Consider the following 24,850-nt stretch of genomic DNA (forward strand, 5'->3'; position numbering starts at 1 on the left):
GTGACAGATGCACGACATGCCGAGCCTTAAGTGGACGCGCTGATTTGTTTTTCTGCTTGTCAAGTGGCCAACCAGCATCAGCTGGGGTGGGGGGCATGCTGACAGGCTGCCATAACACCCCGAAAGCATCTTTTCAGCGGATTATTGATCTGCTCCGACTTTCAATTCATCACTCAGTCATCGCAGAGAGCAGGGGCGACTAGGCAGGTCTGTAAATGACAGCGAGCGTAAAGTTTCCTCTGCAGCTTGTTTGTTTTACATGGATGTGCACACTGGTGTGACAAGGAGGGCAGTCCTGTGGGGACATGTCTGCACGTGTTTAAGTAAAACAAGCAGAAAATGGAAAGAGAGATAAAAATGAGCAAAAACAGATCAAACGTATGAACTCTGAGTCTATCTGCACTTTGGGGACTACTTTCAGTGGCGGATGATTCCGTGTTGCAGAGGATTTTGGCGTCAGTGTTGGTTTGATGTTGAAATGTTTTTCTTTCATTCTTTACGCAATGAAGACGCGATCTTCTGATGAAGATCAGAGTCGGCCCTCCCGAACCCGCCAGGTGTCTTCAGGTATCTTCAGGTACCGTCGTCTCGTCTCTATAACCCACATGAGCGCCCACTCCCTTCTGCTTCCTCCTCCGAGAGCCGTCGCTGACGCAACAGCCCCTGTGATTAGAGCGAACATCCGCCCCGACGCCGCGTGTTAATCAGCGAATAATTACCTCGCCGTGATTAGAGCCGGCCGAGCAGAGTGCCTCAAAGAAATAGGCCCCCCACCTGAGAAGTTATTATTTTCTGGAGTGGCCGCCGAAAATGCCCCCGCAGAAATGGCTAATTACCCGACATTAGTTCCCCAAGTCCCCATTCCCAAAGTGGAGCTCTTTGATATATGAAATGTGGTGCGTCTCTGCTGAGAGTCGAGGAATTCCCGTGGCGGAGAGCACACTTCTGCTGTCTATTAAAAGACGACACGAGAGGCGAGATCAAAGGCGGGGACGCGACAGCGCTCGTGTTGTTTCATTGCTGTCGTGTGATCGCCGCTAAGTGACTGAGACGCGCCTCCTGACGCGTCACATCCCGACTCTGTAACACAAACTCGCTGATCACTTTATTAGGAACACCCAAACCATAAATTCTGCCTTTATGAAGCATCTAAAGTTTAAACATCTGGCCGAGGTAAAGCAGGACGACGGGTTTCCTCTGGTGTTTTGTAGTATTGAAGAATAAAAACACATAAAAAAACCACTCTGTTTATATTTAAATCACTAAAAGATGAAAGATCGTTTTAACCCTGTGAGAAACCATCAGCGACAATCCCAGCAGCTCCTGACCCTGCGTTTTAGCTGTTTGTCTTTAAAAGTTGATTTGTTTGGTTCCCTGATTGGGAAAACTTTGGGGAACAATTTAAAAAATAAACATTTTGATGGTTCAGGTTCTCGTCCTTGCAGGTAAGACTTCGGCCGTATGCGGTTATTTTTAGAGAAAACAGAATTTTTCCGAGATGAAGAAAGTGCTGAACTTCACTGAATGAAGCCTCGACAGTTGGTGCTGTTCAAACGTGCCGAGGATGCACCGCGTGACCATGCAGGCGTCGAGTCCTCAGCACAGAAAACAAGACAAGACACGGGGAAAGAACACGAAGAGAACAAATTTTGTCAACTGGAACCCAAACTGTATCATAAAAAATCTGTAGTTTTGGAGTTTAACTACTTAGATATCGATAAAAACTTGCCTGCATGCACTCTTAAATGTGTATTTTTCCTGACTGTGAAGCACCTGCAAGGGTGTTTTTCTTCTTCTTCTGTGGGGAGTGCTTTTAATAATCCTGAGAGGACCTGCAGACAAAGGGCTGAAAAACCTTCACAGTGAATAATCTGCTGAACATCTGTCCAACATCAGGCCGCGAGCTCTTCATCTTAAAAGATTTTAATTAGATAATCAAGTTTCTATTAATGAGACTTTACATGACACACACACGACGGTCAGTTAATTCATGTTCCAGTAACTTTTGTCACTTCATACACTCTGTGAGGGCGCGGCGTTGGCGGCGGCCGGGGCCGGAGCTGCCTGTCAATCACTGTTTAAAGTTCATGAAATTTCTATGAGCATCGATTGCAGCAGAGGCGGGTGTAGGAGGTGGAGGAGGGTGTTAATGACTCCACTGACTGATGCAAGCACCTCACTTTTAATCCGCCTCCTCGCCTCACCCTCTGTGCTGCAAACAGGTCTGACGCTTGTGAAGAAGAAATAACGCCGCCGCAGGTCCGACTGTGCTTAAATCACAGGTAACATCTGAAGCACGTCTCCTTAAACATCTGCTGGAGTTATTCTGGGCGCCGCACAGATGTGAGCTTTCAACACAAAATGAAGATGATGTTTAATCGAGATTTAGACGTCACTAAAACAAAAACACAAGAACTGACGGTTTTTAAATAAATCTACAGCTGAGTCACAAACCTGAACGGCCAATCACGTCTGGCATTCACTCTGAACGAGCTTCACTGGGGCACTTAGAGCAACACGTTTTTTACCCAGGAATTTGCTCCTCATGCCGTGCACTAATGGCTCCGACCAGCCAAAATCTTAATTTCAATTCACAGAAATTTCCTTAATAGATCAACAAACGACCAACAAAGTGCCTTATATTATAAGGTAAAGACCCTGGAGAGACAACTGCAGAGAGATTCCACGATCCCCCGTGAGCAGCACTTGGTGATGGTGGGAAGGAAGAACTCCCATAAAACAGGAAAGACCTCTATCAGAACCAGGATCAGAGCGGGGGAGTGATCTGCGCTTTCTGCCAGGTGTTTGTGTCAGAGTTATTCTAAAACTGACTCCAGGTTTAAACGCTGGTCTGAGCTGCAGTAAAGCAGCTGCAGGCTCGTTAGCTGTGTTGTTTCTGGAGAGAGCAAATCCTGAACTTATAACCAAACTGTGGCCTCGTGATTAGTACGTCTGGCCCTTAGTCTGTTCAACTCAACATGAAACAAACCCACAAACTACAAAACTAAAGCGCACTGAATCCCTCCTCCTGTAAACCAGCATTTTGTCTTTGCGAATTGTTGCTGTCGGGGCCAGACAGGGTTAAATAGAATAAAAAGACGAGGCTGAAGTGACGTTTCGGTGGTTCAGACGGAGGTTTTTCCAGCTGAATTATGAGTTCTGTCCTCACTGCGAGTCCTGCCATAAACGGCGTTTGCCTCGTCCTCTCTTTGTTTCCGTCAGCCGCTGTAAGCCGATCCCGAGCAGGCTACAGATAATTGCCTCCATGTGTTACTGCGACAGTAATTAAACAATAAAAATTCAGAAGTCAATTAGCGAACGGTGCCTCAGACGTGTCGACAGGAGAGGGGGGAACAGCGAAAACAGAGGGAGCGCCTCCTCCTTCTCTCCTCCAGCTGAGGTCGGAGGTGTAACGCCGGCCTCTTGGTTACACGTTCGCAGACCTTCAGCGAACCCTCTGGAAGAATCTGCTAATGTTTTCCATGTGTGCCGAGGAGGAGGAGGAGGAGGAGGAAGAGCAGAACTTACAAAGTGCTTCATTGTACTTTGAGAGAGGAGCTCAGAGTGAGGAAGTTGCATTTGAGTTCAGACTTACTATTAATGAACCAGGTCTGCATCACACGAGGGCATACAGGTTCACTGATTGGTCCGTTCTAGTGATGTCATCCCAAATGATCAGGTGGTTAAATTAAGCTCAGTTTGGGCAACGCTACAGCTCCTTCGTTTATTTAATGAACGCAGCAACATAAACAACGTCAAACATCTTCAAGATCATCATGTTTAGACCTGGAATAGTCAGACCTGTAAAACACTCGGAGTATCACTCAGGCTGCCTATGTAGGCTTGACCTCTGACCTCTGACTTTTCCATGAAGAGGAGAAGTAAGATGGAGAACAAACAGGATAAACTGAGATTCGTCAGCCGTCACTGAGCACTGGGAGAGCGTGAGGAGGGCGGCACTAAATCAGCAGAAGTTTGACCTTTGCATCCACAGAAAAACACTGAATCCTTTAGTTATTCCAGTAAAACAATTATCCAAGTAAGTGGAGTGGATTTTATTTGCAGAGCTGCTTAATCTCAGGGCCGGTCCCAGAGGGATCCCAACGCCCACACCGGAAAACCACCAACAAAAAAAACACGGAGCGGAGAGGGGACGAGTGGAGGGTGCATCCCAGTAACTTAAAAACCACCACCGTGAGGATTATCGCGTAACATCACTGCAGTATGTTTCCCTGCAGGAGACAAGGGACCGGCTACCTCTGAGGTATTTTGTTCTGAAGCAGAATTTAAAACCAGAGCTGGGAGCTACATTTGCTACAGTGCTCCAGCTCGGAGGTGGAAACAAGAAACTTCACCTCAGAAACAGATCTGAAATCATTAAAAGCCCCAAAGTGCAGAGACACTAAACCACCCGTTCTCTAAAAGGAGAGAAAAACTACAACATGCCATTTTAACAAAAACAAAAAAACCTTGTGCATAGTACCTGTTTAAGCAAGTCCGGCTGCGCTTAAATCACACGTAACATCTCAAACATGTGAATGAGGAAAACAAAAAGTTAGAAACTGCAGGAAACATCAGAAGAAATCCAGAAAGATTCATTTTCTATGAAACAGAAACTGCAGAACAAATCCGGGGCACTCCAGAAAAAACAACCTCCTTAAACATGGAAAAAAAACGGAATATCAGATCAGGAATCATCCTTAGATCTGCCAAAACATCTAGACCAGACCTGGAATATCAAAGGTGATCTGAAGCTGGAATAACAGGTTTGGAACATCTGGTCTGGAACTGGCAGCTGAAAAATTGAGACCTGGATTTGAGTTTTTCTCAACTAAGTTTGTCATTACTTCGAATAACACACTGCGAGTTTTAAGCAGATAGTTCTACCAGTCTGTGTGGAAGTAAGTCTGACCTCTGACCTTCAGTTTTCCACAGAGGGGGCAGGAGAGGACAGGGATGAGCTGCTGCAGAAGCATAAAAACTACAAACCTGTAGAACCAGAATATTAACAAATAAAACCCAGAAAAACGGAGAAGACTAAAAATGCAGTATAAATAACAATTACTGTATAAATCATGAAATATTCACACGTATATATAAACATCCAGAAACCAGCACATTACCCATGAAACCCACAGACACTGATTTCTGCACCACAGCAGCAGAAATAACAAGAAAAAAGAACCAGTACGAAATAATTTGGCTCATTAGAGTTAAATCTCTACAAGAAAGAACAAAACCAAAAATCTGAGTAAGTAAAATGTTCCACAGGGTGAAGCAGAGAAAACAGCCAATAAAGGATAAACACAAGCTCAGTAAAACTCAAACAGCTCCATAAAAGTAGAACAGAACAGCCGAGAGAGGATGTGCTCAGTTTGGAGAAGCTGCTGTAACAATGCGGACACTGAGTGCTTCAATGCAATGCTGACGTGTCCACATACTTTTGGAGTGTACACAGCTGAGCAGCTGCAGTTCCCAGGTGTACAGAAAAGGGGTGGGGGGTGTCAGGCATGTTGAGGCCTGCCTGATGATGATGATGATGATGATGATGATATTGGTGCTGGGTGTCCTCCAGTTAACGCCTCCAGTTCGTGGCCTCCCCGCTCACACTGGGCACAGACTTTTGTTCCTGGAGGAGGAACTACATCAATAATCTGCTGCAAACATGATCTCCATATCAGGAATCAATATTTTCCCTTCTGTCTGCTTTTTAAAACCCGGGATCACATCTTTCTCCTCCTCTTACTCCTCTTTCTCCTCCACCCCTCCTCCTCTCCCTCCTTGTCCTCCCCCCTGGATCTGACTTCATCACCTTAGTTTGCAACACCTCCCTCCTTTTCTCTCTTCTCCCCCTTCATCTGACTTCATCATCTCAGTTTCTCTCTCCCTGTCTTCCTCCTCCTCCTCCACCCTTCTCTCTCCAGGGCTGCAGATCCCCAGGTGCAGCTGCAGGAGGAGGGGGAGGAGGGAGGCGCAGTGGGGATGGAGGGGTTGAAATTAATGAGGGGAGCCTGGAGGTATTGACTTTCCTGGGAAAACACAGCTCTCTAAAAATCAGTGGACGAGTGCCGCAATAACTCAGCACCCATCGATCCCACAGCTCCGCTCCCCTCCCGCGCCTCCCCCCCGCAGGCTGCATTGATCCGTGCATTACAAGCACAGAGGAGGTGTGGACCCGGCAGCACCAGCGACTCAACACCCACAGCCGAGTGGAGGGAGATACCGGGAACACCAGAAACCACAGGCCTGCAGGAAAACTACACAGTACTGCAGGAGTAATTCAGCTACACTGCAGGAGTACTACAGCACTACTACTCCAGGAGTACTACAGCTACCATGCCAGAGCACTACAGGAGTACTACAGCTTCACTGCAGGATACAGATCCAGCAAGTATACTACACAGTACTAGAGAAGTGCTCATTAGAATCACAGAATACTACAAAAATACAGTGTACACAGTAAATACTACACAAAATACTACAGATACTGTGAACCTGAAAAAGCTGGAGATCCAATAAAACTACAAAAACATTAAACTGCAAAAGTAAAAGAAGTGGAAAAAAACCTACTAAGAACCAGTTCTTAAAGAAAATACTACAAAAACAAAACTACAAAACCCCCAGAAGTATCAGAAAACTACAAAAATCTAAATCTGGAAAATAAAAAATAAACAAAACTGGCAAGAAATATTTAAATTTACTGATTGTGTGTTTCTTTTTAATTTCCCAGTTTACATTAAAACAGTTTAAAGTAAAAATGGATTTATCATCGAAACTAAATGCAAATAAAATAAAAAATAAACGTTAAATGTGGCACAATGAGTCAGGTGATTTGTGTATCTCAGTGGTAATCTGCTTGCAGTGCAGATGATTAGCGAGGAAGACAAGGAGGAGGAGGAACCTTTTCAGCTCTCAGGCTTTTTGTCATTCCGCTCAGCTTTCTTGCCTTTGGCCAGTTTTTCCGAGCGAAGCCGCGGGATCAAATCCTGAAGCCGCTCAAAGCTGCAGAGAGGAAGGAAGACGGGAAATCTGGGAAACACTCGGATCCCACTGCTCGTCACTCCACCTTCAGCTCAGAGGCAGCAGGAGAGGCAGAGCAGCCGGGGGAGGAAACGAGGGAATACTAACGGGAATGTTCACAGAAGAGCTGCTCTCTGATTGGCTGGCAGAGACCCATCTCCCCGTTTAGGGTGTATAAATGTGCAGGTACGCACACTGAACTTCAACCTAACCACTGGAGAGAATCCTGAAAACCCCAACAACTTCCTCAAGGACACCTCCAACCTATTTAAAAACCCTGGAACTTGCTCAAGGGACCTTTACAACTTCCTCAAGGACCATCAACTAAATAATTAAGAAGTTCTTTAATAACCCCTGGAATCTCATTAAATAGTCTTGGCCTGCTTGAGGAACATTGGAAACTCCTCAAGGTCCCTTCAACCACCTTAATAACAATTAGGAGCACTGGAACTTCTCCAAGGACCGCTGAAATCAGCTTAAGACTGCTTACTGATACCTACGACCTCCTTACAAAATCTAGATCCTTCAAGTCCCTTTAACCTCCTTAAAGACCACTGAAACCTGACCAAGGTGTCCTGGAGCATCTCCAACTGCTGGAACAGTCTTCAGACTCTGTAAAGGATGCCTAAAATCTTTTTAAACCCCATTTGTACATTCTCAAGGAACTTGTGCAACTTCCTCAAGGACTACAGACTACAGCCTTTAAAGGCTTTAGCACAACTAGACGAAATCCTGGAACCTATCTAAGATGCCTACAACTTCCTTAAAAAGGCTAGATCTGCTCAGAAATCACTGGAAACTCATCTAGGTTCACTTCACCAGTTTGAACCCGAGAAAACTGACTCAAAGACACCTGAGACCTCGCTGCAGCCTCCTGCAGACCCCAAAGGTCCTTAAAAAGTCTCCAGGTATTCTTATGAAAACAGTAGGAGCCTTGAAGGGTTTCCAGGGGGTTTGATGGGCTTTGTTGTGTGTGGGCTCGTGAAGGAAGTGACATCAGCAGGCTGTTTTCTCTTCATTTACCTGCCGCTCGCCTGCTCGGTATCTAAAACTCAGCTCATTTTACATTCATGAACACAACACGCTGTTGGCACACTGAGCGTGCACTGAAGCGCACACGCTTGCTCCAGCGTCTCTGAACGTGTCATGTGTAAATCAGATGAAGCGGCGACGAGCGTGCACAATGCGGCCGTCTCCCTGGCACGAGTAGCGGCGGGTAGGAGAAACTGAGCGGCGTTATGATGCGGCCACCTGTCGGGTTCAGCCTCGCGATGCCTTCGGGGACGCTCAGTTTTGTTTTTCACCCATCAATCAAGCTGGAGTCAGATGTTCCCGTTTCTTGGTTGGGATTGTGGAGGCTGGATTAAAGGAGCAGACCAGAGTTTTTACAGACCGCCGTGCGTTTTTTCAGCAGAACGACTCGTTCAGCTCATTAAACCACATCCTCACCAGCCAATGCGTGCGAACATTGCATGACAGCGAAGCAGTATCTGATTCTCAGTCTAATGAACGTCATTCCCAGTGATCAATTCGTTATTTTTTCCATAAAATACACGCTGTATACATCCCAATACCCAATTAAATGTCTTCAAATTTCAATTACAGCTCAACCAAACTCCAAAAACCCAGAAAAAAATCTAATTATGACATCGAAGAAGAGAAAAGCAGGAAATATGCACATAATGCATAAATGCCTTCAACCTCCAGCCTTTTTATATACTTTGCTGTTGTTTTTCAGGTAACTCTGGGGACTTTTTTCAACTCTTCAGCTCATCTGATTATGTAAAACACTTGAAGCTGATGTAAGAAAAGCTGGTGTGGCTGTTCTGTGAGCTCCTTCAGGCCTCCTCCAGCGTGTTTCTGAGGTGGAGAACATCCTCTAATGGACTCTGAGATAACAACAGGCTCTATTCACTGCACACCTCCACATAAAAGCAACGTGCCGCTCTTGTCAGTCGTATCTGTAAATGGGATCGCAGATTAGCATTGCAAAAGGAGGCGGCGGCCAGAGCGTCCATTGTGAGCGTGGCCCTGCCGTCGGAGGAGGCGGCACCCCCAACAAAGACGAGTGCGAGAGGAAGGAGGTGGCGATAAACTGGTGTTAAACAGAAAACTCCAACACGCTTGCCTCTTTCACAACCCGACGCAGTGACATTTACTTATCGGGCTAAACAGCCTTCGAGCTGACCTTTCTGCTGCTTTGAATGACATCTGGATATTCTGACGGAATAATCAGCGACAGTGGAAGCACTGATCTGAGAGTCAGATATCGAGTCTTCGGACGTTTGACTGCTGACGGCTGACAAAGACGCTGAAGGGCGCGCGGAGGAGGAGCAGAGCAGGGAGTCGTTCGGGGAAAATGTTTACCTTGCTGTCAGGACGTGGAAAAGTGTTTACAGTGACTCCTCCATGGTGAGGATCACCCCTCGAGTCTCAAGATCTGAAACCTTAAATCGCAGGTATTAACCAGTATAAACCAGCATAAACCAGTAGAACTGAGAAGGAAAGTTTGTTCACACTGAAATATGAGCGACGAGCCCAAACTTTGTAGATGTTATATAGACGTTTTATTTTGGGTGAAAGCACCACTCCGTTTCAGCCTCATCACATGACGATTTAGATCTCAGTAATGGATGGATTTATTCTCCTTTTACAGATTTAATGGTGGTGAATTTGAACTGACGGTACTTTACTGTCAGTATCAAACCGTTGGATAACGATTTAAAACCTCTCTGAGGACTTCAGTGTTTAGAAAACTCCGCTTGACGACGGGGTTTGGTTTGAAAGCTTACCGGTGTACACAAAGCGTCCCGGAGCTCCTTTGCAGAACTGTTTGGACTTGTAGGACAGCGTGACCTCCACGACCCCTGGGATGTGGCGAGGGGGGGTCTGCACCCGGATGGCGTGAGGGGTGATCAGCTGAGTCAAGAGAGAAACAAAAACAGGACAAAATGTTCAAGCTGCGGTCTTTAAACCAGACAGGAATCATGAGAAAAACTTTCAAATAATCAGGACGACTTCGAAACTCCTGAAACAAAAAAACTGTCATCTTCTTCTAAGCCTGAGCAGTTTCCAAATATAAAAAAATAACACAACACAAGTTTAAAAACTCAAAGAAGACGGTAAGAAGTCGTTAAAAGATCGATAAACAAGTTTATTTGTCCCTGTGGGGAAAGTCAGCAGACATTTGTATACCCACACAAAAACAATCACATCAACATAAATCACACCATAAACAGAGACCTTCACCCTCCTCACATGTTAGGGATGATTAAGTGAGCCGCCTGAACCTGCTCGAGTTCAAACGTTTGATGGCTCGAGGCGTAAAAGACAGTCTGGACCCGTTTTTTGTGAGTAAGGGGGACAGTAGCCTCGTGCACTTTTTAGTGACTCCATACGTGGTCTGTCAGTACTCTGTAAGCTTGACGGCGCAAGCTCGGACAGCAAGACACGACAGTAAATGTCATCACAGCAAACACAGGAAGTTAGTGGGTGGTTAGTGCGTTTACAGAGTAACGTTTTATTTTTAGCAAACTTTAAAGAAATCTTAAAAGCGCTGCAAATTTGTGATTATCTCGCTGAGCTAAACAAGTCCAAGCTTTTATTTCCCACAGAGAATATTTTCTACAATAAACACAAACTCTGGAAAAATCCCACCAGCGTTTTTTTTTTTCAGAGGGAACCGCGTAATGTTAGGCTTCAGGCAAAAAGGAATCTAATGAAGGCCTTTAACTTTTCAGGGATATTCAGATGTTTTCTCACTGACCTGCAAAGTAAATTTTCCCTTTTTTTTAACCAAATCTCAGTCAAAGATGCGTCTTCAGCAGGTTTTTGCTGGGATGGAATTTTGCAACACATGACAGGAAATCCTCCAAAAAAGCTAATTTTCTGAGCCCCACATGTTAGAGAGTTTTTACTCAAACTACAGTAAAAATGATGGTTTTACATGTTTTTAATTTGCCCTCAGCCTGCGTCTGCAAATCCATCTCTGCATCACAAACTTCTGCTTTTCTTCTTTGGAGGTTCGGCATCACGACCTTTGATCACACCCATCAGTTCTATCATCTGTATTGTCCTCAGATTTCTCCGCCTCTTCTACACGATAAATATTGAGTTTTACAAACAGCAGCGGATGTCTGGAACGATAACCGAGGAGCAGAACGAGAGCAGCCGATTCTTCTTCCTGTTAAAACTTTCTGAGTAAGAACGCGCCGACCGCCTGACTGGGATCTGGGTCAGCATGCAGTCTGTGTTCAGAGGGATGCTGGGCTTTGGAGTCCGTCTGCTTGCCGCCACACGACTCTGATCAAAGTCAGGAGCTCCGTCGGCGTGTGGAGGTGCATCTTCCCTCCTTCCCCGCCAGGTGTTCTGCTCTTCTGGACTCGCTTCAATATTTCATGGTGCACCGTATGCGCAGCTCCTCCTGCAGCTCAGCTCGCACTGAATCTGCATATTTTTGGGGACACGCAGACCTGCTGCAGACACAGACGCAGGTGTTCCTAAGATACGAGCGTGTGTGTGTGTGTGTGTGTGTGTGTGTGTGAAAGATGAAGATGGAGAACATGATGTACGGTTTGTGCAGTTGTTCTCGGAGCACAGGTTCTGCGCCAAAGTTATTTCTTCACTGCGATCAGCCTAAAAAATGTTAGAGTGCAAAACACGGGGCCTTAAACAACCCGGTAAAGCATTTAATGTGTGATATCTGAATAAGAGTCGTCTCACCTCGCTCCAGACCAGCATCGTGCCAAAGACGACCTGCAGGCCGTCGAAGAAGTTGTCCCCGATGAGGATGACGGTGGCGCCGCCAGTCGTCCAGCCTTCGCTCGGACTGATGGCTTTGATGCAGGGAGTGGCTGCTTCGGAAACATACAAACACATGACAGCAGCATAAGTGACAGTTGGGGTCACACAGAGGTCAAGTAACAGACATCAGATCGTTTTAGAGCGCTCATTCAGCTGGTGGGACCAGCTCCACACTTCCAGTCGGCGTTCGTCCCAGACGCCATGTTCAACCAAAGTAATCACAGCAAGGCTCTCCGAGACAACCTCCAGCCAACTGGTCACCAACCAGTCTGGTTCCAGGGCTGGAGGTCTGCAGGCCTGTGTGACATAATTCATCTAAAACCTGTTAAATTTTATCTGCCAGCTTAAACACTTTGGTTCAGACGTCCATCAAATGGTGTGAGTGTGTGTTCTTCCTGGAGAAATGCCCTTTGAAACGCGCTGCTTCCTGAAAATCAGGTCAGAATTCATCCTGCATCACATGCAGACCGACGTGAGAATCATACTTTCCGCGAGCAGGAAGAGAACGACGAGTCTGATATTTTTATCGTTATTTAGATGTTTCATCTGGGGAAGGTAATGAAAAAGGCAACAAATCTTTAACAACCCTGAAGCTGTGACATTTCTTACACCCACAGAGAGCTTTCAGTCAGATTCAGTGTGTTACTCCCCCCTCTAATACAAAATGCAAAATGATTGGTTTTTCCAACGCCACAGAGATCGATAAGGTTCTCCATATAAACAGTGTCTCCGTAATGACTAGACTGGTGTCCGGACTCGAGCCGAGTCGAGTCAGACAGGCGGACGGACGCAAAGCAAGCCGAGGCTCCGCAGCTTTACAACCTTTTCCCGGACCGAGAGCTGTTTTATTGGGAGGACGATCTGATATTCCAGTCAGAGCATGAACGAGTCTCTCATTGTTTATTATGTGATCTCATCTATAAAGCTGCATTCAAAGACTCGATTAAACATCCCAGTTACAATTTTCTCCATTATTATCAGCGCGGTAATGACTTTCTGCCAGCAGTTACTGGCAGCGTGAGCTCACTGAGAAAGCTCTGAGTGATTTAGATAAATCTCTTATTTTACATTTTGTTTCTACATCTGCATGAAGGCCCGACGCGAGCAGAGACATCAAGATTCTGCTGTCTTTACTGAAAACTGATAAATAAACCAACCTGTGGAAAAATTCGACATAAAACCAGCTTAAGGTGCCTCCAGATCTGACAGAGAAGCACAGAAACCACCTTAAAGGACGAACAGGTGAGGCATCTGTAATGGCTAAAACGCTAAAAACGCTGTTGGCAGGTTTAATGTCGAATGTGGCAGAAATTAAACAAATTAAAAATCATGTAAGTAAACCCATATTTCTTTTATTTTTGTCAGAAGGCTGAATAAACACTCAGTTTACACTGAGGCTTTAAAGGGTCATAAGATCATTATTTACAAATTCACCCAATGCTGAAAGATTTGATTTGATTTTAAGATGTTTTTAAAGAAGCTAAAGTGAAGGGACTCCAGAGACAAAGCTTTCGGTTTCCATCACTTAAATACTGATTATCAGGCTGGACTACACTGGATTTGAGTAATCCAGGTTGGAAGCAAACGTGTCTTTCTTAAAACAGACCAGCGCCTCCCTAAATCAGAAGGAAATGGTTCAGCTTCATCTCCAGGCAAATCTCTGGATGTGTCAAGTTTCTAAGCAGGAAGCTGAAAGACTGAACTGATATTTAAAGACGCTGCTTTGGGAACCACACTTCAGGATGCTTGTTGCCCTTCTAAGGCTGCAGCACTAACTTCTTCCAGATGAAAAGACTCGGCCTCCCCAGCCCCTGAAGCCACTGCAGAGGGCTGCGGCTGTTTGCTGCTCCGAGGACTCGATTGTCACCTCCTTATTAATTTCCCCCTTTTGTCACAGCAGTAAACAAACAGTCCAGCGGGTGTGAAGGGGGGGGTTGTGCTGGAAAGGGAACAACGGGGGGTTCAAATCAAATGAACAGAACACAAAGACGAGGAGCCGGCGGTGGAAAGTTTTATCGAGGAGACGGGAGGCTGAGAGCTGGTGACAAAGGCGGGAGCAGATGTTGGGGCTTTTTATCGTCTCTGAAAACATCCCAGGCTGGATGAGATGAAAGGCCTCGAGCTTCCCTCCGTGGGCTGAGACACAGGACCGGCTGGTAAACAACGATCCCCTTTTGGCCCCTGCAGGACGCCGTACAGTACACGCAGCATCCTCAGTGCAAACACTTGTGCTCATGAATGTTTGACTGCTGATTTGATAAACTTTCCTAAATATCCCGAGGCACTTTCACAGGTGAGGCACACAAGGATCCCAGCCTGCTGAAGGCGCTGACAGATTAGTGTCAAGAAGCGTTTGTTTTAGAGCTCTGGACGTGCCACGCGGTTGGAGACGGGCCTGCAGGACGGCACGCTCAGAAAAAGGGCAGATGCTTCTTCTTTGATCGAGTAGCCTTATCTCGACTGAAATGCCCCGAGTGTGATAAACACCACCCACCTGGTGCTGCAAGTAGGTTAAACCAAACGAGACAATTACATCACCGGCTTTTGGAAAAGTCGCAGACTTTTCCAAAGTCAGAGGAAACGGCAAAGGGAGGCATCTGAGGGGAGGACACGGTGGATGTCTGGTGCTGAATTGTTTCAGGACTCTGCTGTGTGTGCCTCGGAGGGGCGGTGTTTGGCTAAAAGTGCTGGGAGTTCATGCTGCTTTCTTGATGCCCTGTAAGATCCGCCTGCTTCCAAGTGGGTTAAAACAAGTGAAGGAACGCCATCTCTCCTGGAAACACCTCAAACTTTAACGCAAGTCAAGGGAAACTTCAGAGTGGTTTGGGAGGTGTCAGAGGACTTTTTACTGTTTAAGGAGGAAGAGCGGCGTAAGAACGCCGGCTTGTCGACTTTTCTGTCACCGACAGTCACCTGACACTTCCAGCGCCCCGTACGGTGAGCCCCACGAGTTTGGCGTTCAAAGTGAGTTTTAACAAGTGAAGGAGTTACACCATCTCTCCTGGCAAAGCCTCACATCTTTAACAGAGTCGAGGGAAACAGCAAAGTGAGGTAGTTTGATGTATGAGAGGAAACGCACTGGCTCACTGCTCTGAAAAAACCTCAGGCTTTCTGTTACCCAGACGAGTTGCCAAATGGGACAAGACAAAGTGCCTAAAGAGTAGGGGTGGGTTTTATAATCGATTCATCGATTAAAATCGATTCTGGCTTGGATAACGTAAAATCGATTCATTAAAATCCTGAATCGATTTTTTTAATATAAATTTATTTTGCCCGAAATGCCAGAATCTCTGGTGACATCTCACAAAATTTCAAGAACCACCAAACAGTTAAGACAGTAAATGAGAGCAGGTACAGGGATTCTGCACAGACTTAAACACACAGCGCGGACCCGCGGATCAGAATCAGTGAGATGTCGCCTTTCTCACGGTCGGGGCTGAAAGCCGACAGCTCGCTGATTCTGATCTGTCGGCGGGTCCGCGCTTTGTGTTCACGCCCTTTATGAGCCGATTCTAAAGCTGTTAGTTTGATCTCTCTCCAAACAATATTGACCGAACCAGCAGCAGAAGAAGATCCAAACGCTTCACATAAACATCGTCATGAATTCACTCTGACTTTTACTGTTTTGCTTCCACCGCGATGCACAGCTCTCTCTCTCTCTCTCTCTGTACTTCAAGAACAGTTTCCCTTTCTTCATTATTCGCTTGCTTGTTACACAAATGGTAAATGGTAAATGGCCTGTATTTATATAGCGCTTTTCTAGTCCCTAAGGACCCCAAAGCGCTTTACATATCCAGTCATCCACCCATTCACGCACACATTCACACACTGGTGATGGTAAGCTACATTGTAGCCACAGCCACCCTGGGGCGCACTGACAAGTCTACTGTTGTTTACAGGCTGTCAGCCGCTGTTTTTTTCCCTTTTACATTCTTCCGAAAAGAAAACCTCATTTCTGCTGTTCAATACTGAATAAATTTAAACTTTTTAAAATTATTCAAAATGCAAAACGCTTAACCGTGTCTCTAATAAAACCGCTGTAACTTCAGAGGTAATGTTCATATGTTGATTAATGGTTTTCTTTCGTTTTTGATGTACTGCAGAATATTTTTATAAAATCCCAGGCCAGGAAAACCACCTTCATGTTTTTCTGTGTTTTATCTTCAGCTACTTTGACACAAAAGCATCTGCTGTGACGCTCACACCTGTGATAAAGTCTTGCGAGTGTCAGCTTCCTTTTTATTGATACAAAAATATGTAAATGTACTGATCTGAATTATAATATTTCTGACTGTCAAAATTTCCCAGATTTAAATCGAATCGAATCGAATTAAATCGAATTAAATCGAATCGTGGATCGAATCGATTCGGGACCTTGTGAATCGGAATTGAATCGATTCTAGAAATCAGTGACGATACCCAGCCCTACTAAAGAGCTGTAGACAGTAACAGGAGGTTAATGTGAACCTGTTTAGGTTGACTTGTAGGACTTGCAGGTAACCCCACCCACCTGCTGCTCCAAGGCCTAAAACTTTAACCAGGACGACGTTAAAAGAAAAACAGGTTTTTGATTTGTTCCAACTGACTCGTGTCAAAATGCTCTGACAGAATATAACAGGATGTGATTGGTGGGCTTCCTCGGTGAGCACAAATGAAATATCTTTTACTGATTCTGCCCAGAAAACCTGCTACAGCTTTGGTTAAGCCCCTCCCTCCTGGCACTCCAAGTAGGTCGAATCAAGCGAGAGCCTTATGTCATCGGGTTTTATTAGAGTGGGGACAGGGCAAAGTGGCGTTAAAGTTTACAACTTCAGAGGATATGTTGCCGCTGAGCTCCAGCTCTCAGAGTCGAGTTTCACTGTGTGAAGTTTATACGCAGATGATGCATTTTATTTGGTCGCCTTGGAAGGTGGAAGAACGGAGCGTTTGTTCGCCGTGCCCCGGAGGAACGCAACGTCCAGCAGGACACTGAGCCGGCAGAGAGTTTCATACAGGCCTGACGTTTCACTTAATAAACAACAACCAAACGTAAGCAGGAAGACCAGATTAACCTGTGAGCTGCTTATCCTCTCACCTTGTTCCAAAGAGCCAGAAACCTGCAGTCTGCTGGAGAAACCGATCCCAACCTCAGAGTTTTTTGTACTTTTTTAACAGCTGCAGTCTATTACTGACTAAACACAACTGCAGCTGAACCTTCTACACATCTTCTGATCGACATGACCGACAGAATGAGTCCTACGAGTCCTACAAACCTCTGACAAAAGCTTATGATTCTGTCTTTATTCTACCTCAACAAAAAAATCCAAACCAGAACTTTGCACCCTGCTCAATAATTTGATCTGTTTGAGTCACATCTTACCTTCAGAGGGGTCCAGTCGTCGGGCTCGGCGGCCATGTTTGGAGTTGTTGTGGACGAACATGTTGTCTGACACGGCCAGCACGTGACCATCCACGTTGACTGTAGTGGACACCACCACCTGTTGTGGACACAGCCCTCAGGGTTATTTCGGATTTTTAATTTTTCATGAAAGATAACTGCTTCCCTGCTGGACTTTTACCTGGAACCTCCTCATGTCTCTCGGGTTTCCTGCATTTTTCAAACAGTTCTGATTGCACTTGAGGAAGAACTTCAGGAAGAATCTGAAAGATGTGTAGACAAAACAGGAAAAAAAAAGAGAAATACGATTAGTTTCATTTGAACTGCTGCTCAAAATGGACGAGAACCAGAACACAGGCACAGTTTGAGAATCAGAGGAAGCCGGGCTCAGTTACTCTGCAGGACGCTCATTTGCATCAGGAGGAGTTTTACCAGCGTCAGTCCAAATAAACTTATATGGCTACGTAAAATGTTAAACTGCATGCAGAAGCTAAAATCACACACATTTATTTAACAACCGCACAGATTTGCTACATCTTCCTGTGAAAGGCTGAGAGGACGGAGCCTGTCTCAGGGCTGAATGTGTCGCTGTTTCTTCGTGTCGGGTCACATATCGCCTCTTTATCTGAGCAGCAGATAAAATTACAATTCTGCAGCGGAGTCTTGATAAAGGCGGTCGACACTTCCTGCAGACTTATGGCGTCTCATTAGGGCCCGCCTTTTGATTTTCCTTCCTGCGCGCCCGATCTCTCGCTCGCCGCGCGTTGATTTACGGCGATTTTTACGGCAGCAGAGGAGTATTGATTGGAAATGGATATCAATGAGGATGGGCGGTAATAACCAGCAGCTTTGGAGGAGGACGGTGAAGGGAGGGGGAGGGGGGGTCAGAATGGATTGCCACCTTAATGCATTTCCCACTGCCTTGTAATCTGTGCACATCCATCTCTCGGACCATAAGCCCCTCCACCCCGTTCTCATGGTGCGCTTCCTTTTTAATTGCCACATTATCACAATAATAATCCGGGCAGTTAACAAGCGGCAAGGTCGCAGACAGACATGTCACATTAACCAGGGGATAACCTCGGCAGAATACCCACACCCCATCTTTTTCACCTCCTCCTCCTTATTCTGCTGCCTTAGCAAAGCATGCTGGGAGTGCATGAGGAGCTGTGGGGGTGCGGGAGTGGGGGCTGTGCGAGGTCGGCATCGATTTCCACCTTAATAAGACAGTAACAATATCTTTAAAAACACACAGCGGGCGCTCAGCCTGTTTCACTGTTCTGTGCAGTCTGACGGCGTTTTTACACTTCTAATCAAATTTGGACCAAAAACGTTGTTTAGCTGCTCGTTAATGATGGAACTAAGACATATTTGATAACTTTATCAGTGGATGTATGCTAGAGGCTGTTTGTACTCGCAGGACTTCCACCTTAACTCCTGATTCTCGATAATTATGTTTTTACACCGTAAACACTCTTAAACTCGACCCCTTTTCATTAAACTCTTTCATGTTTTTACAACTTAAAACAGCCGTTTCACCCAGAGGGGACTTCTTCCCCCTCATCCGGTTTATTTCAAAAGCTTTGTCCTTTTTTATTTACTTTATAACGGCCCCCATTAGAGACATAGAAACTGAACAAGATCCAGAATCCGAGCGGAGACGAGCGCCGCGGCAGCTGCACCGTAACAGCTCGTAATGACATAAGATTCCAACATAAACTTTGATTACTGAAGCACACACTCTTTAACCATCGCTCCTTTTATTCATTTCTACCTGTGTTCACAAACCCTGTAAAAACATGCCACACATTTATGCGCAACAAGTCAGATTTTTATAAATAAATGGGCTGTGTGCTCCTTTAAACGTGCTTCAAATTCTTTTAAAATTGAGGTGTTTCTCAAAGATATTTCAAAGCTTCGAGATTGGATTTAAAATCTGTTCACCATAGAGATATATAACATCCGTATGTTCCTCATATAAATTATTTGTGTCCCTAGATATAACAGACAAATTATATTTCTGTAAGAAAGCAAAGGCCCGTTTCCTCTTGTTGTAAACACAGTTGTGCGCATGTTGCAGAAGGATTTCACACGGCTGCTTGCTGCCTGCACGCTGTCCTAAAGCAGTGTTTGGGTACTTGATCTTCATCAGGAAGTGGCTGCACTCCTGCAGCCAATCACATTCCTCAGATGCCATCCAAGGTCTGAACAGCAAATATCATTTAGGTGTAGATAATAAATAAAGTCAGAAATAGAAACACTTTACATGGAAACAATCAAATGTAATCCTCAAAATTTTGGGGTGAACTAAGCCTTTCAAAGAGACACAGCGAGGAGGCAGAGGGAGGCGGCGAGCTGTGTGTGTGTGTGTGTGTGTGTGTGTGTGTGTGTGTGTGTGTGTGTGTGTGTGTGTGTGTGTGTGTGTGTGTGTGTGTGTGTGTGTGTGTGTGTGTATTGACTGAAAGCTGATCTGCTGCTCTGGAGGCTCTAATGCCCTTTATGGCAGTGAACAGAATAATATGGAGCTCCATTCAGATGATACTGAGTCCTTCAGAGAGCTGATATGGATCGATACGGATTGAATTAAAACGCAGCTGGAGACAAGACCAGGGGCACACACACACACACACACACACACACACACACACACACACACACACACACACACACACACACACACTCACCCAATATACACAATGGAATACACACAATCATACAGTATATACTGTGTACACACCAACAATATTCCAGTGCAGGCACATCTAATTTCAACCACACTGGCACTTAAAGCACACACACACACACACACACACACACACACACACACACACACACACACACATTTTTTTAAATATCTGCACATGTCGACATACTGCACCCACTATTTTTGTGTAGAATCAGAACAAAGGAAGGAGTCCAAACGTAAACGTAGAACGGCCACAACATTAAAACCACTGACAGCTCGGGCATCTGGTTACAGGTCAGCGTTCTGCTGATGATGATACCCCCAACCACCACCCTCGCTGTTCTCCACCAGTGAATCAACCCGCCCCACATCATAAAAGCTGCTGAGGAACCTCCCAGACCCTGACCGGATCCCCACAGGTGGACCGGCACGATCCCAGCCAGGTGTTTGAATTCTGGGAGCGGTTCTGCAGACAGGTGTGGCTAATTGACCCTCACCGGGGTGGAGGCGCTGAAAGCTCTGTGGCTCTGAAAAGTACAGTGGCCCACCGGTGGTTTAACCCACCAGGTTATATCATCAGTGCACTGCCCAACAGTACGGTGTGGAAGGGTGGCTGTGCATACTATTTAATGTGTAAATCTGACCGGCAAGTGAAAGTAAAACGGAAAGAAACAGGGCTAATGAACCTCTTATGACACAGCTGCAGCGTATCGGCCTCTGAAACAGAGCCATGATCTCTTGGTGGCCTCTGCTTCTGCAGGTCGTATCCAAGTTACACCAAAAGCACCTCGCATGTGGACATCACAGGCTTCTAGTTGTAGTCCTCTCCCAGTTTGACCAGCAGCCTCCCCGAGCTGTCGAGAGGGAGCTGCCCTTAAACGGCCCTAAAGAAGCCCCACAGGGCAGGTCCTGCAGTCGGAGCACACATAGACATGATAAAACTGACCTCGAGTTCCTACAGTGGAAAACAGCCCGCTGTTACCTGCTTCCTGATTGGCAGTTAACCAGGCTGATATTCGCAGTACTCGAGTATTATAACCTGACATGGAGGAAGCAGTTTTCACCTGGATCGCTTCCTTTTTTTTTTCCCACTGAAACCAGATGAAAGTCTGAGGATTAGGTCGACAGCACTGCAGGTGAGAGGACGAGGAGACAGTGAAGGAGCGCCGCTCTCCTCCCTGAAAACGTATTAAAACACAATAAATAATGAAGCGAAGCGTGCAGGCGGAGCTCCGTCATTAGCCCGCCCGACTCCTTCTTCTACTCCTTCTTCTCGGGCTCTTAAAAAGGAGGTAAAGATAATGAGAGAGACGGAGTCTGCTGGTGTAAGCTGTCACCTCATTACACCGACCGACAATCAATTATAGCAGGACGGAGAGCGGAGCGTAATGCAGCTCTGAAATCAGCGCTGCCCTTCAGGAGAGCACAGCCTGGCAGGCGGCGTGGAGGGAATACACAGCAGCAGTTGTGTTCAACATGATATTAAAGTCAAAAAAGATTTCCCCTCCTAGGAACTAAAGCTAAATCACAAACCTGGTTCTCCCCTGTGGGAATATTAAACACCATCCACCAGACCGTTCCCATTATTCCCGTCACACGGAGCGGCAGCACCCGGGAAACACGCGGCTTTAAAGTGGACGTCAGGTTACATCAGTGTGGATTCAGGTGGACGGGTAACAAAATATATATAAAGGTTTCTGTGTCCTTCCCACCTGCTGCTTGAACCTTCTGTTTGAGAGGGGCAGCGAATCAGAAGAAAGCTGTTAAAAGGGCAGTTTTTTTTTCTCACTTTGTGGTCTTTAAAACCATGTCGTGTCCTTTGGGCTCCTTTTTTGTCTCTTTGAAGCCAATTTACGTCTTTAAAGTCGGCCTGTGTGTGTCATTGTGGTCGTTTTGTTTGTCTTAAGTAATTTTGTGTCCTTTAAATTTTCTTTTTGATCCCGTTTTCTCTCTTTGTGGTTGTTTTGTGTCCTTTGGGATTTTGCCTCATTTAGTTTCTCTCTACAGTTATTTCAAGTCTATTTGAAGGCTTTCATTGACCTTGTGTCTTTCCGTAAAGTCCTTTTTTGTGTCATTTTGAAGTCGTTTTATCTCTCTCTGCATTATTTCTTGTAGTTTTGTGTTTCTCCATCTCGATTTCTGGTTATTATTCAATTCTGTTTCATTGCTTTGGTTCTAATTGCTCTTGTTTTCATCTCGTTGAATCCATTTTACAGTTCAGCGCCGTTGTTTTGTGCGTCGTTGTCGTCTTTGTAGTAATTTTTCTCTTTTTAAAGCCATTTTGTGGTTCTCCGCGGTTGTTTGATGACCTTCTGTATCTCGGTTTATATATATACACATTCTGTTTTTGGTCACTTATTCATTAGTTTCTGGTTATTTCTAGTCATTTTCAGTCATCCCTGGGTGACCTCTGACCTCTAGGCCCTCGATGTTTATGTGGTAGCTGCAGAAAGTCCTGAAACCTTCCTGTGAGTGGTCAATCGCTGCTGAGGCCTTTAATTCTGAATGGAAGAAGGAAAGTGACCGCGGCTGGTGTAATTGTTCCAGTGGAGCGCCTTTAAAGCTAAATTAGCTCACATCGGGGGGGGCGTCGGTCTGACTTCAGCATTTTCGCCGGCTACTCTAGATGATGTCAACCCCGACCACACCCAGTGCACTATGGGAAGCAATTATGTCAGGCTCAGATTACAAGGCCCTGATGAACACACACACAGTTCAAATGAACACACACACACTCTGAGGGCTGAGCAAGGATGCTCTCTCTCTCTCTCTCTGTCTCTCTCTCTCACACACACACACACACCCCTCTCCCTGGAGTGTCTCACTTATTACGTTAGGCAAGAAAGAAAAAGAAGCAGAAAAAAAAATCAATATTTCAGCAGGAGTATTTTTAAAAGCTGCCGTGCTGCTGATCCTGCAGCCACCGCCGCCGCTCGCCCTCACAGTTTGATGCTCTCTGAGAAGCCACCACGCCACCCGCCGCTGCAGGTTTACCACCTGACCGCCCGGCGAGTCTGGGCCAGCACGCCGCCGCCTTCGCCACCAGCTCCAGCTCATCTTACGGGTGACAAAACTGAAACGAAACACAAAGCCAAGCGTGGCGAGCCGGGGCTGCCGGCGAGCTAACAGCAATCCGTCCTGGTTAACCCGCTAACCGCCTCGCCGTCACATCTCATTTGTTTGCAGCTAACGAACAAACCGTGGAGGATCTGCAGCTGAAAAACAAAAGCGAGAAAATAAGAAGGAGAAGCTGGGAGGCAGCTTGAGCTACAAAAACATCAGAAGGAGAGGAAGAAGAAGGGCCGCCTCATTAGAAGGTCGAGTAAAGTCTAATATTGACTCTGCCGTGTTGTTGAAACGCCCTCTTCAAATAATTACTGAGGAATTCAGATGATGCTCCTCTGCAGCTAATTAGGATATGAAACAAGAGCAGCTTCATGCCCATTACCATTACATGATGATTCACTGGCCTCAGCACCAGCCTCAGTGTGTGTGTGTGTGTGTGTGTGTCTTTGCTTTTGTCTGGCCTTATTACAGCACATGAGCGAGCAGTGTGTGTGTGTGTGGATGAGGGCCCTCCTTGGCTCTGCTACACGCCATCAATAATTCACAAGCCAAGATGGCAATTACAGGACCATGTACAATCAAACTAAATATTTGATGAGGCACTAAAACAGTCCCTGGAACAGATCTGCCTCTGTCTCACTCACTCACACGCACGCACACACACACGCACACACACACACACACACACACACACACACACACACACACACAGCCTCTCTACTGTCTATTGTCACAACACATTAGGTCCTCGGTCCCTTAGTCCCCAGACTTTGTCTTGATGCGCAAAAGCAGTTTATTCTGCTAAAAGAGCCTCGCGCAATTCATTTGTTCCGTCTGAAATATTGAGTGCCGCCATTATGCATTCTGGGAGGAGGCAGCAGTGGCGGCGGCGGAACGTCATCCGGCCGCCCCCTCTTTTTTTTTTTTTTTGGCTCCAAATGAAGCAACAGTAAGAGAGGAGCGCGTCACGTTAAATATGTGAACGTAATCAATCTGAATCGATCACAATAATAAAAAAAGAAAGCGATGCTCCCATCCCCGCCTCTTCCTCCCCCTCTGTGACCGGAGGGAAGTTTTTCTTCATTTAAAAATAAAGTGGCACAAAATCCATCGCTCCAAAAGGCTGGAAACATGATGACTCCATTGCAAGGATCAAAAGCCAAAATCTAAAAACACATGAAGAAGTTCATCTGCAGGGAGGAAGATTTTTCAGACGCTAATTGCTCTAAACTTCTCTGACCCTGATACGGTTGTTACAACAGACCGGTAACGATATCTAAATATGAAACACGTCCACACTTTAGCTAACACTGTCCCAACAATATCTTACACAACACCAGAAAACAGAATTTCACTTTATTTGAGATTTTATAACTTTTTTCTAACCAAAAACGCTAGTCTGAAATGATGCTAACGTTTAGCTAAACCAAGAAATGCAAGAACTTTAGCCAAAAAACTTTCACCTTATCCAAACTTTGAGGTAACAATACCCTGTCATCTTCCAAACGTTATGCTAACAGTAAACTAAAATGTAATAATAACCTTACTCTAACCTTATCCTCGCTATGTAGTAGTTTTACCCAAAGCTTACTCTAAAATGATGCTAACATTAGCCTAAATGAAACGCTGTAACACATTTACCCAAGACCTTTCCTCACATTATCTTCATAGCAACTTAAAACAAACGTTATACTCTAACATTAGAGTAAAATTATTCTATCCTTACCCCCAACCTTATACTAACTTTATAATAACCAAAAACCAATTCTAATATCTTGCTAACTTATTTAAAACATTATATTAACCCTACCTTAATAGTATCCTAACCTTGCCCGATTAATGATACTGCAGTAATGTTATCCTAACCTTACCAAAACCTTATCCTAACAGGATACTGA

General features: G+C 45.5%; 1 protein-coding gene across 1 annotated transcript in view; it reads right to left on the reverse strand.

Annotated features, from left to right (window-relative positions):
* LOC308408203 (transcription factor COE3-like) overlaps window positions 1-24,850 on the reverse strand; it is a 102,549-nt gene that overhangs the window by 30,228 nt on the left and 47,471 nt on the right. Inside the window, exons 2-5 of the mRNA XM_080900364.1 lie at window positions 17,382-17,463; window positions 17,183-17,300; window positions 11,743-11,873; window positions 9,813-9,939 (exon numbers count right to left, since the gene is read on the reverse strand). Of these exons, the coding sequence (XP_080756490.1) occupies window positions 9,813-9,939; window positions 11,743-11,873; window positions 17,183-17,300; window positions 17,382-17,396 (391 nt within the window). The 5' untranslated portion in view covers window positions 17,397-17,463. The remainder of the gene's footprint in view (window positions 1-9,812; window positions 9,940-11,742; window positions 11,874-17,182; window positions 17,301-17,381; window positions 17,464-24,850) is intronic.

Source organism: Rhamphochromis sp. 'chilingali', assembly GCF_963969265.1.
Source record: "Rhamphochromis sp. 'chilingali' genome assembly, chromosome: 13".
Lineage (NCBI taxonomy): Eukaryota > Metazoa > Chordata > Actinopteri > Cichliformes > Cichlidae > Rhamphochromis > Rhamphochromis sp. 'chilingali'.